The sequence below is a fragment of the Stenella coeruleoalba genome, assembly GCF_951394435.1.
Source record: "Stenella coeruleoalba genome assembly, chromosome: X".
NCBI classification, from domain to species: domain Eukaryota; kingdom Metazoa; phylum Chordata; class Mammalia; order Artiodactyla; family Delphinidae; genus Stenella; species Stenella coeruleoalba.
This window is the reverse complement of record NC_137152.1, coordinates 63,209,963-63,222,700: the sequence shown is the minus strand read 5'-3', so window position 1 is coordinate 63,222,700 and position 12,738 is coordinate 63,209,963. Positions and strand designations below refer to the sequence as shown.

General features: G+C 37.4%; 1 protein-coding gene across 1 annotated transcript in view; it reads right to left on the bottom strand.

Moving 5' to 3' along the window:
- The window catches only part of SH3BGRL (SH3 domain binding glutamate rich protein like), a 99,408-nt gene extending 87,031 nt beyond the window's left edge, over window positions 1–12,377 (bottom strand). Inside the window, exon 1 of the mRNA XM_079910595.1 lies at window positions 12,130–12,377. Coding sequence (XP_079766721.1) covers window positions 12,130–12,174 — 45 coding nt within the window. The 5' untranslated portion in view covers window positions 12,175–12,377. The remainder of the gene's footprint in view (window positions 1–12,129) is intronic.
- Between the last annotated feature and the right edge of the window lie 361 nt (window positions 12,378–12,738).

Genomic DNA, 12,738 nt, shown 5'->3' with positions numbered 1-12,738 from the left:
ACAAAAAGAATATAATACCTAGGAATAAACCTACCTAAGGAGACAAATGACCTGTATGCAGAAAACTATAAGACACGAAAGAAAGAAATTAAAGATGATACAAACAGATGGGGAGATATACCATGTTCTTGGATTGGAAGAATCAACATTGTGAAAATGACTCTACTACCCAAAGCAATCTACACATTCAATGCAATCCCTATCACCAATGGAATTTTTCACAGAACCAGAACAAAATATTTCACAATTTGTATGGAAACACAAAAGACCCCGAATAGCCAAAGCAATCTTGAGAAAGAAAAACGGAATTGGAGGAATCAGGCTTCCCGATTTAAGAATATACTACAAAGTTACAGTAATCCAGACAGTATGGTACTGGCAATAAAACAGAAAGATAGATCAATGGAACAGGATAGAAATCCCAGAGATAAACCCATGAACCAATGGTCACCTTATCTTTGATAAAGGAGGCAAGAATATACAATGGAGAAAAGACAGCCTCTTCAATAAGTGGTGCTTGGAAAACTGGATAGCTACATGTAAAGGAATGATATTAGAACACTCCCTAATACCATACACAAAAATAAATTCAAATGGGTTAAAGCCCTAAATGTAAGGCCAGACGCTATCAAACACTTAGAGGAAAACATAGGCAGAACATTCCATGACATATCACAGCAAGATCCTTTTTGACCCACCTCTGAGAGAAATGGAAATAAAAACAAAAATAAACAAATGGGACCTAATCAAACTTAAAAGTTTTTCCATAGCAAAGGAAACCATAAACAAGACAAAAAGACAACCCTCAGAATGGGAGAAAATATTTGCAAATGAAGCAACTGACAAAGGAATAATGTCCAAAATTTATAAGCAGCTCATGCAGCTCAATAACAAAAAAACAAACAACCCAATCCAAAAGTGGGCAGAGGACCTAAATAGACATTTCTCCAAAGAAGGTATACAGATTACCAACAAACCCATGAAAGGATGCCCATCATCACTAATCATTATAGAAATGCAAATCAAAACTGCTATGTGGTATCACCTCACACCAGTAAGAATGGACATCATCAAAAAATCTACAAAGAATAAATGCTGGAGAGTGTATGGAGAAAAGGGAACCCTCTTGCACTTTTAGTGGGAATATAAATTGATAAAGCCACTATGGAGAACAGTATGGAGGTTCCTCAAAAAACTAAAAATAGAACTACCATACGACCCAGCAATCCCACTTCTGGGCACATACCCTGAGAAAACCATAATTCAAAAAGAGTCATGTAGGGCTTCCCTGGTAGCGCAGTGCTTGAGAATCTGCCTGCCAATGCAGGGGACACAGGTTCGAGCCCTGGTCCGGAAAGATCCCACATGCTGCAGAGCAACTGGGCCCGTGAGCCACAACTACTGAGCCTACACATCTGGAGCCTGTGCTCCACAACAAGAGAGGCCGCGACAATGAGAGGCCTGCACAATGTAATGAAGAGTGGCCCCTGCTTGTCACAACTAGAGAAAGCCCTCACACAGAAACAAAGACCCAACACAGCCAAAAATATATTAATTAATTAAACAACAACAAATAAAGAGTCATGTACCACAATGTTAATTGCAGCTCTATTTACAATAGCCAGGACATGGAAGCAACCTAAGAGTCCATCAACAGATGAATGGATAAAGAAGATGTGGCACATATATACAATGGAATATTACTCAGCCATAAAAAGAAACAAAATTGAGTTATTTGTAGTGAGGTAGATGGACCTAGAGTCTGTCATACAGAGTGAAGTAAGTCCGGAAGAGAAAAACAAATACCATATGCTAACACATATATATGGAATCTAAAAAAAAAATGGTTCTGAAGAGCCTATGGGCAGGACAGGAATAAATACGCAGACATAGAGAATGGACTTGAGGACACGGGGAGGGGGATGTGTAAGCTGGGACAAAGTGAGAGGGTGGCATGGACATATATACACTATCAAATGTAAAATAGATAGCTAGTGGGAAGCAACCACACAGCACAGGGAGATCAGTTTGGTGCTTTTTGTCCACCTAGAGGCGTGGGATAGGGAGTGTGGGAGGGAGATGCATGAGGGAGGAGATATGGGGTTGTATGTATATGTATAGCTGATTCACTTTGTTATACAGCGGAATCTAACACACTATTGTAAAGCAATTATATTCTAATTAAGATGTTAAAAAACTCACCAGGTGTTTGTCTTATTGCCTGGCCCAGTCTCTATATCACCACCACCAAGCCTGAGTGCCCCCTCAATAGTGCTCTGAAGATTTAAGTTAAGACATTTATTTCTAATTTTTTTAAGTAGAAACTCATTGAAAAATCTTCACCCCAACCACTTCCGTTTTTTGAGTTCAAAATATTTAGTTGATGTGCAAGACCAATTAATTATGTTTAAATTTCTGAAAGTATGAGATCAGGTTCTACAATTTTCAGTAATAGATTCCCAATGACGATACTTGCAGAAGTTTTCTTCCATAATACTCTTAATTTTATGTCATTTATATTTCACTTGTTAGGGTAATGAGAAACAAAGGTTTAGTGATGTACTCAAATCACACAGACAACAGGACATAACGCATACCTCACCCTAAATCTACATGCTCTAGTTAAAAACTTAAATTCCCTTCCCCAACCAATGTGTCTTATCTACTTTTAGTTAGACTGTCTTACACAAGGTAATTTTCTTATATTGGGATAAAAGTACATGTTCTGCAATCTAACTAATCATATACACTAAGCTATTATGACTTTAATTTTCTGCTCTAAAGAATTTTAAGTTTTTTACATGATGTAACAGGCCACTAGAATTATTCTTGGTACTGCTATAGACCAATTAAGAAGTACTTTTCATGATTTTCCAAGTTCAGAAGAAAAGCAATTTTACAATGACTTTTAAAGTAGTTTCATAGCTACATTCATACTGGGTTATGAATAAATAACACTCAGTAGGCAGAACAGCATAAAGGTTAAGATTATGGGCTCTGGAATCAGACAGACACGAGGGGTGCTTTGCTAGCTCTCTGACATTGCTAGCTCTCTGAGCCTGTTTCCTCTTCCTAAAAATAGGAAAAATAACAGGGGATTAAGAGATGCAAACTACTATGTGTAAAATGTATAAGCTACAAGGATATATTGTACAGCACACGGCATATAGCCAATATTTTATATTAACTATAAATGGAGCACAACCTTTAAAAACTGTGAATCACTGGTTGTACACCTAAAACATATAATATTGTAAACCAACTATATCACAATAAAAAAGAAGGAAAAAAAGGAAGAAAATAATGGACATAATAGGAATACTGACTTCATTGGGTTGTCACAAGAATTAAATAACACACCTAAAGTTCTTACCACTATGCCTGGCACATTTTAAGAGCTCAAAGAATGATAGCTGTTATTATTATCAACTAAAGCTGACAAATTATTTGCATGAGAAATTAAAGTGCAATGTTTTATCATATTTTTAACATATTAAGTACTTGTCTACACTCATCTTGCTTCCAAATCACACTGGATAGAATGGTTTCTCATAAAATACAGCCATTATTAAATATATATTTACTGTTTTAATTTCAGTGTTGAGAAATATGCTGCACTAATGGTAAAACAATTGGCTGAGTAGTGGTGAAACAAACAGACAAAATTTTCCCATGTTGTAACTCTTAACTGGGATGAACTTTCTCCGGTGTCTAAAAGGTGAAGTTCTTTTTGTCTTGACTCACTGCTGGAGATCCCCTCAGCAAAACTGGCTCTGCTCTAACTCTATGATAGGGTCTTATTTCCAGAAAGGACTAAGCAAAAAGAACAGAACTCAAAGGCTAGAGTCCAGAACCAGAGTTTACAAGCCATAGATGTACTGCTTTCTTGATCAATTCAGATTTATAGAATCATAAAAAGCCACATTTTAATTATGCTGGTCTATAACCACACAAAGATAGTTTTCAGGGAAGAGAACCAAAGTCATAAAAGTTCAATATGTGTCACAAATGCTATTTAAAAATGTGCCCTTGGTTAGGCAATTTTATTTTAAAAAGAACTAAATTGTATATGAAATTGTTGCTACTAACCTATCTCCCTCACTTCCACCTAACTCTCACATGCAGATTATGGATGAAGACACATTTGCCTAGTTAGGCATCATCCAGCCTTTCTCTTTCTTTTCAGGCATCATCCAGTTATTAAATGGCAGTTATAGATTCCCAATCACATGATAAGATTTTAATGTATTATTGACACAATTTCTGTCCAATATCTCTACTCTAAAAGGGAGTGTAAATAGCACAGTGTTTAGGAGCCAGTTCTGGAGTCAGAACAACCGGGGTTCTAATCCCAGTTCTGCCATTTTTAACTGTTTGATCTTGAGCAATGTACCTAGTTTCTGGGTCTTAGAGATATCCCTTCCACTTACATGAAATGGATCTATTACTAGTACTTACCTCAAAATGTTACCACAAGTATTAAACTAATTGAAATAAAGTATGTAAAGCACTGGGTACAGTGCCTGACATACACAATGCATAAATAAATGTTAGGCTTTACTATTACTAAAGTCAAATTTTGATTAGTCACATTAATGAAAAGTAATGAAACAAAAATCTAGCATCACTAATACTGAATACTATTAAATATAATAATTTTTTAATTTGTCATGATATTTTATAGTTTATATTTAACTTTTGCCTGATGTTCTGGCAACCTAAAACAGTTCAAACAAACTAATAAAGCCAGAACGTGAGGGACTGAGCTAGAAAATAATCCCCTTGCTTAGAATTCTTCTCTATTGGCCAAGTGTGAAAAGTCAGCTTTGCTCTCATATTAATAAAAATAGTCATCATAAATGAGCTGCCCCTTCTCTCTAAACATATGTTTGTTTAATTTTGGTCTGCATCAGAAGAAGTAATTAAGTACTGGGTTTAAAAGGTTTTCTGGTGGGTTGCAAATTAGAGCTGAAAGCAAACAGATGGTCAGATAGTCATCAACAAATTGTCAACCTGTTTAATTTTATCGGTAAGAAATGAAACACAACATTCACCCTTGAAAATTCAATTAAAGCAGAAAATATTCCTGTAAAATATATATGTTTTATGGCATAATATATATTTTAGAAAAGAATTTAGAGATTAACTACAGAGAATTAGAACATTCTATCTGATTGTGTCTGGGGCTTCAATTTTTTTTTCCAGCTCAACCTAGGGGGAGGGTTGACCTTACAGTTTATTGATCAAAACCCTTTCCTCAATAGAGTAACTAGTCTTTGAGCAAAAATGAACCTATTTTATCCCTTTATCCTACCAGATTAGGAAACTTTTACTACCCTTCTGCAATATATTCTTTCTTATAACCATTCTACTTTCAAGTACCATATAATCACCATCATTGATAACTGTGTTTCCCAAGCCTCTTTAAATTGGGCCTAAGTATTCCAAAGGCTTTGCCATTGTTGCTGTGTGTTTAAGGAAATCAGTCACCAAATATAGGGCACCAATCTGAAGGCAATGATCTTGAGTTCCCGCATTTGCCATGGGAGAGCTGCCATTTTCCATTGTTCAGGGCATCCAGAAAGCATATCCAAACAGTCATCTCATGAAGAGTTTCTAAGTTTTCTCTTAGTTTATGAATAACTTTACACAGCATTCAAACAAACCTTGGCAGCTACGACAAAGACCATAGCATACATCAAATTGATGTTCAATTTATAAATACAAAGACAGAGAAGCTACCATATATGACAAACCTACAGCTAACATCATACTAATGGTGAAAAGCTGAAAGCATTTCCTCTAAGATCGGGAACAAGACAAGGATGTCCACTCTAGTCACTTTTTTCAACATAGTTTTGGAAGTCCTAGCTATGGTAATCACAGAAGAAAAAGAAATAAAAGGAATTCGAATTGGAAAAGAAGAAAAACTGTCATTGTTTGCAGACAACATGATACTGTACACAGAAAATCCTAAAGATGCTACCAGAAAATTCCTAGAGCTCATCAATGAATTCAGTAAAGTTGCAGGATACAAAATTAATACAGACATCTGTTACATTTATATACACTAACAATGAAAGATCAGAGAGAGAAATTAAAGAAACAATACCATTTACCATCACATCAAAAAAAAAAATAACAAACTTAGGAATATACCTACCTAAGGAGACAAAAGACCTGTACTCCGAAAACTATAAGATGCTGATGAAAGAAATCAAAGACAACACAGACAGATGGAAATATATACCATGTCCTTGGATTGTAAGAATCAGTATTGTCAAAATGACTATACTACACAAGGCAGTCTACAGACTCAGTACAATCTCTATCAAATTACCAATGGCATTCTTCATAGAACTAGAACAAAAAAATCTTAAAATTTGTATGGAGACATGAACGACCCCAAGCAACCAAAGCAATCTTTTTTGGTTTTTGTGTTTTTTTTTTGTTTTTTTTTTTTGCAGTATGTGGGCCTCTCACTGTTGTGGCCTCTCCCGTTGTGGAGCACAGGCTCCGGACGCGCAGGCTCAGTGGTCATGTCTCACGGGCCCAGCCACTCTGCGGCATGTGGGATCTTCCTGGACCAGGGCATGAACCCGTGTCCCCTGCATCGGCAGGTGGACTCCCAACCACTGCACCACCAGGGAAGCCCCAAAGCAATCTTGAGAAAGAAAAACAGAGCTGGAGGAATCAGGCTCCATGACTTCAGACTATACTACAAAGCTACAGTCATCAGAGCAGTATGGTACTGGCACAAAAACAGAATTATAGCTCAATGGAACAAGATAGACAACCCAGAAATAAACCCACACAACTATGGCAATTAATCTATGACAAAGGAGACAAGACTATAAAATGGAAGAAAGACAGTTTCTTCACTAAATGGTGCTGGGAAAACTGAACAGCTACATATAAAAAAATGAAATTAGAATATTCTTTAACACCACACACACAAAAAAACCCTCAAAATGGATTAAAGACCTAAATGTAAGACCAGACACTATAAAACTCTTAGAGGAAAACGTAGGCAGTACACTCTTTGATATAAATCACAGCAAGTTCTTTTTTGATCTATCTCCCAGAGTAATGCAAATGAAAACAAAAATAAACAAATGGGACCTAAATAAACCCCAAAGCTTTTGCACAGCAAAGGAAACCATAAACAAAATGAAAAGACAACCCACAGAATGGGAGAAAAATATTTGAAAACAAAGCAACTGACAAGGGATTAATCTCCAAAATTTACAAACAGCTCATGAAGCTCAATATCAAAAATAAAACAAATAACCCAATCAAAAATATGCAGAAGACCTAGAGACATTTCTACAAAGAAGACACACAGATGGCCAAGAGGCACATGTAAAGACACTCAACATTGCTAATTATTAGAGAAATGCAAATCGAAACTGCATTGAGATATCACATCACACCAGTTAGAATGGCCATCATCAAAAAGTCTGCAAACAATAAATGCTGGAGAGGGTGTGGAGAAAAGGGAAATCTCCTACACTGTTGGTGGGAATGTAAATTAGTACAGCGAGCATGGAGAACAGTATGGAGGTTCATTAAAAACTAAAAATAGAGCTACCATATAATTCAGCAATCACACTCCTGGGCATATATCCAGAGAAAACCATGGTTGGAAAGGATACATGCACCCCAATGTTCACTGCAGCACTGTTACAATAGCCAAGACAGGGAAGCAACCTAAATGTCCATCGACAGATTAATGGATAAATAAGATGTGGTATATATATATAATGGAATAATACCCAGCCATTAAAAAGAATGAAATAATGCCATTTGCAGCAACATGGATGCACCTGGAGATTATCATACTAAGTGAAGTAAGTCAGACAGAGAAATACAAATATCATATGATATCGCTTATATGCGGAATCAAAAAAAATGATACAAATGAGCTTATTTACAAAACAGAAACAGACTCACAGACTTAGAGAATAAACTATGGTTACCAGGGGGGATGTGGGGGGGGATAGATTGGGAGTTTGGGATTGACATACACACACTGTCATATTTAAAATAAAATGCCTTCCCATGAAAAAAAAAGAGACAGAGGAGCAAAATACTCTTCACCTAAATGCAATTACTTTTGAATCATATAGATGAAGAACTGTGGCTTGTTGTTCTACATCCATATTATCCCAATGAAGAAAATACTGCCTAGTGACTAATGATTTGGCAATCGCAAGTGTTCATTTTATTTGCTTGTTTCTATAACTTGTGCACAGAATAATGCCACAGAGGAAAATCACATATATTTCATTTACTATATGGACAATCCAAGCTACAACTAGTTTATGTTTTAGCAGTCATAAAAGAGATCATTTTACAAAAGTTAGGCCATAAATAACACCCTCAGAAATATACAATCTATCTATCTACCACAATCTTAAAATTTCTACATCAAGTACACCTAAAATGCATAGAGACTGTGAAATGCAGATTATTATGGATCTGAGGAAAAGAAGTATGGGAAGAAAGCTCCAAACCAGTTATAATTCTCCAAGCTATCATCTCTCTAGCAATCCTGATCAAAGGCCAATGTTGATTTTTGTTAAAAGTTATTGAAATTTATTAAGTTTATTATAGGTTCTGTGCTTACTAGTCTTTTTCCATTAAATGCAAACTTACAGGACATTACAATTTCGAGGAAAAATATGGCGTATATTATTTTGTTACAATAGGTCAAAACATGCACAAACAGTTTTGAACAGGCAGAAATCACTTCCTACTGACAAACAACTTGGGAGGTGCATTCTTGCTAAATGGTTTTCATAAAAAAAAAAAAAAGTATTAAGACCTGAATTTTCACCTTGACCTATACTAGACCAGTTTCAAATCTGCATCTTCTCTATCTTCCTGGCCTTCAGTGAATTTAGCCTACTTACTGACATTCACCTTTAGACACGCTATCCCTCCTCTACACTAGCTCCTCATTTTTCTATTCTCCTGTATGTATATGCCCAAGCAATTCCACTTACAGGACTTACTCCCTTCTGTACCTCTCATCTCATGTTCACATTTATCTCTGCATGCCTCCTAGATGTCAGGCATCACTGGGACAATGTATTTCTTTAAACATATGTCATTTGGATTCAAACAGCTTGTGTTGAATTCAAGCTCTGTGGCTTACTATTTGTGTGACCTTGAGAAAGTTGTTTAACCTCTCTGAACCTGTATTTCCTTATCTTGAAAACAGAGATAATCATAGTATCTAACTCATAGGACTAGAAATTGCCAAGAAAAAATGAGATTCTACCCGACACACTTAAGTGTTCCTACTTACTAACACTATTATGGCTACTATCAAGAAATCCATTGCAAAAACTAATGTACCTTGGGCTTCCCTGGTGGCGCAGTGGTTGAGAGTCCGCCTGCCGATGCAGGGGACACGGGTTCGTGCCCCAGTCTGGGAAGATCCCACATGCTCCCGAGCGGCTGGGCCCGTGAGCCATGGCCACTGAGCCTGCGCGTCCAAAGCCTGTCTTCCGCAACGGGAGAGGCAGAAAAAAAAACAAAACAAACAAAAAAAACCAATATACCTGCTTTCATCTCTAAACTTTTTTTTTTTTTTTTTTTTTTTTTTGCGGTCCGCGGGCCTCTCACTGCTGTGGCCTCTCCCGTTGCGGAGCACAGGCTCCGGACGCGCAGGCTCAGCGGCCATGGCTCACGGGCCCAGCTGCTCCGCGGCATGTAGGATCTCCCCGGACAGGGGAACGAACCCGTGTCCCCTGCATCGGCAGGCGGACTTTCAACCACTGCACCACCAGGGAAGCCCTCATTTATAAACTTTTGAGAAGCAAGTGCTATACCTCTGTATTACGGCAGAGTTGAGTACAAGTTTGAAAAGTTTTTTTTTTTTAAATTGGTCTATGAAGGAAAGGGAGTCTTAAGGTCACACTAAGTTGCAATAATCATAGATCCTCCCTTGCCTGATACAACATCTAGTATTGGTTATTTTTATGAAAATCACTAGCAGGAGTAAGAAAATAGTCAAAGATTCATAATCCAAAACCAAAAGCTTTCTTTTAAATGCTCTTCAGAAAACTACACTTAGTCACTTATAGAAGCATCTCACTTTGTACAATTGCTGGATTCGTGTTAGGATGTTTGCCCCAAAATTTCTAAACCGTATGTTAAAAACAACATGACAGCTTTCTTAAAGGAAAAAACCTTAGTATTGCAAGCTGAAGAGTCCCCATTTATGTTACAAAGGAGCTCTTCTGAAGTATACTCATTTTATCCTGTTTTAATATTATTTAAAAGTACTATAAGATTATAATACAATAAGAATTTATTTTGGCAATATGCAGTAGAATTTTGATATCAGGCTCATAGGAACTATAATTACTGCAACAACAAACAAATTTATAATTACCCATAAGAAAAACAATTGAAACAAAACAAAAAAAGCATAAATATTTCTTATTTGCATAGTCTTCAACAATGGAATCTAATAATGTACATAGTAGGAGACAGTAGTCATTTTTAAGGCCCTAAGAAACTTAAGTCTTAACAAAGAGAGAGGTATAGTTGTTCTTATTTGAATAGAAATTCTGAAAGGAGTTTCTTCTTGAATCTGCTTTTCAGGGAGGGGTAGAAGAGCAAGAAAGCAAAGAATAAATAGCAGTACTGAAACTGCACGTTACCCAAAGTGAAATCACCAAAACTAGCTTCCTGATCTGCCCAACCTAATTAGGGATTTAACTAAAGGTATTAAGCTGATGTTTTAAATTTTACAATTATTTTATTGGAATTGAGACTCTGGGCAGCTTTAACATATTTTAAATATCATAATATATATGGAAAATAATAAGGCAAGAGGCTCATAAAGTGAAGTTCAAAGACAATATAAAAAGTTTTCTTTTTTCCAACCTAAACTTGCTCCAAAAGTGTAACTTTAAGTATTCTATTTCAAAACTGTCTAAACACACCCACAAGTGGTAGCCAGAGAAGACAAGTTGAAGGTTCAAACTCCTTGTGATTTCACGCAACTTTCAGTTCTATTCCAAACCCTCTTAGGGGGTAAACAAAACAAAAACAAAAACACAACAGCAACAGAAAACATGGGATAGCTGCTGCTCTGAAGCTCAGAAGAGGGAGGGGGTTCATACATTCTACATTCTGATCCCACACATCTGCTCTTGCCACTGTTGGCTTTTCTCCTGAGCTGTGAAACACAGAGACACTTTCATTTACCATGAATATACACTCTGCTTTCACTCCAGCTTAGCCTATTTCTCCCCACAACTGGTGAAAATTGTTATTCTAAATTAAGAGCACGGGGGATGAGAGAGGGTTTCCCTATCATTTGAAGAAGCCACCACTGGAATCCGCAAATACACAAGAAGGCACTTGTTAGTTCCCTTCCAGTTCTCAATGTATTTGAAGCAGTTAGAAACTGTTTGAAGTAGCATCTTTTGAAAGAAAAGAAAAGGTCAAAATAAGGGACAATATGGAAGGGAAAAACAGGTCCCTTGTTACATTGTTTAAAAAGAAAACCCACAACTTTATATCATTGTTCCCAACTTCTACTCCCATTCTGTCTAGTTCTAACAGACTCTTTAGGCTGAAGTTAAATACCCCCTCCTACACAGTGGCAAAATATAACTATTTGATTACAAGGGTCTCACTCTGTGAAATATAATCACAGTGCCTCAGTAGGCCTCCACTCAGTCATCATCAGTAACAGCATGTTTTACATCCTTTACAGATGTGCACTCCTGCCCCTGCCTCAGTACCTACAGCAAATATGTGAAATGTCCCACTCTTGAAACTTACCAGTGTGAGACTTTCTTGACTTCTTCACCTAACCCCAAAGACCCTATACCACCATCTCCCATTTACCAAAACTCGGTAGCTTTCTTTTTTCTTCAGAGAAGAAATGTGGGACTAACATCACTAGGCAAACAAAGCTAAACTCCATGGAAAAATGAAATCGATGCAACAAAGAGAAGAAAGGGAAGAAGGGGGTGGGGTGGGAAATGCGGGTGTCTAACGAAGGAGAAACTGCCAGACTAACTTCTGCAATTTAACGGTTCTGGGGCAGCAGGAGACTGATGTGTAGAAAAACAACAAAGGTGGGCTTCCCACCCTCCTTACCGCCGTGGAGCCAGAGGAAGATGCAATATACACACGGATCACCATCTTGGTTGGGAACAGCGGCTGTAGTTGTTTGAGTCCTGCAAACGCCTGGAAAGCAGCTGCAGCAAAGGCTGGAATCAAGCTAGGGGCCTTACAGAGGTTGGAAAAGAAGGGTGGGGGAAGGTGGAAGGGGAACTCGCCAGAGCCCCGCCTCCTCCCTTGGCTGCTTTCACTGGGCTCAGAGGGCGGCAGTCCCAGCCCCAAACCCCGGAAGGCACAGGCTCGTTTACATCATTTCTAAATTTTTTTTTTAATTGGGAATCTCGAATAGCACCGCGAGATCTGTTGAAACATTTATTTTTGACCATTCCTTCTCTGAGAAGAGGGAAAGGAGAAAGAAAAAGAAAGAGAGAGTGTTGAATTAAATTAGATTGCGATGAAGGATATTTTCCCACGTAGACTCAAAGTTCTGCGTGTAACTTCCTGCTCAGAAGTGTATGCAAATAAGATGTCTTCTTTAAAAGAGGAAGTTCTGCGTTGAATCCAGACACTAGTGATAAAGACCTTCTCAAAGCCTTGTGCATTTTAAGACTCCTATTACGTAGTGATTGTTCTGATGTTAGCTGG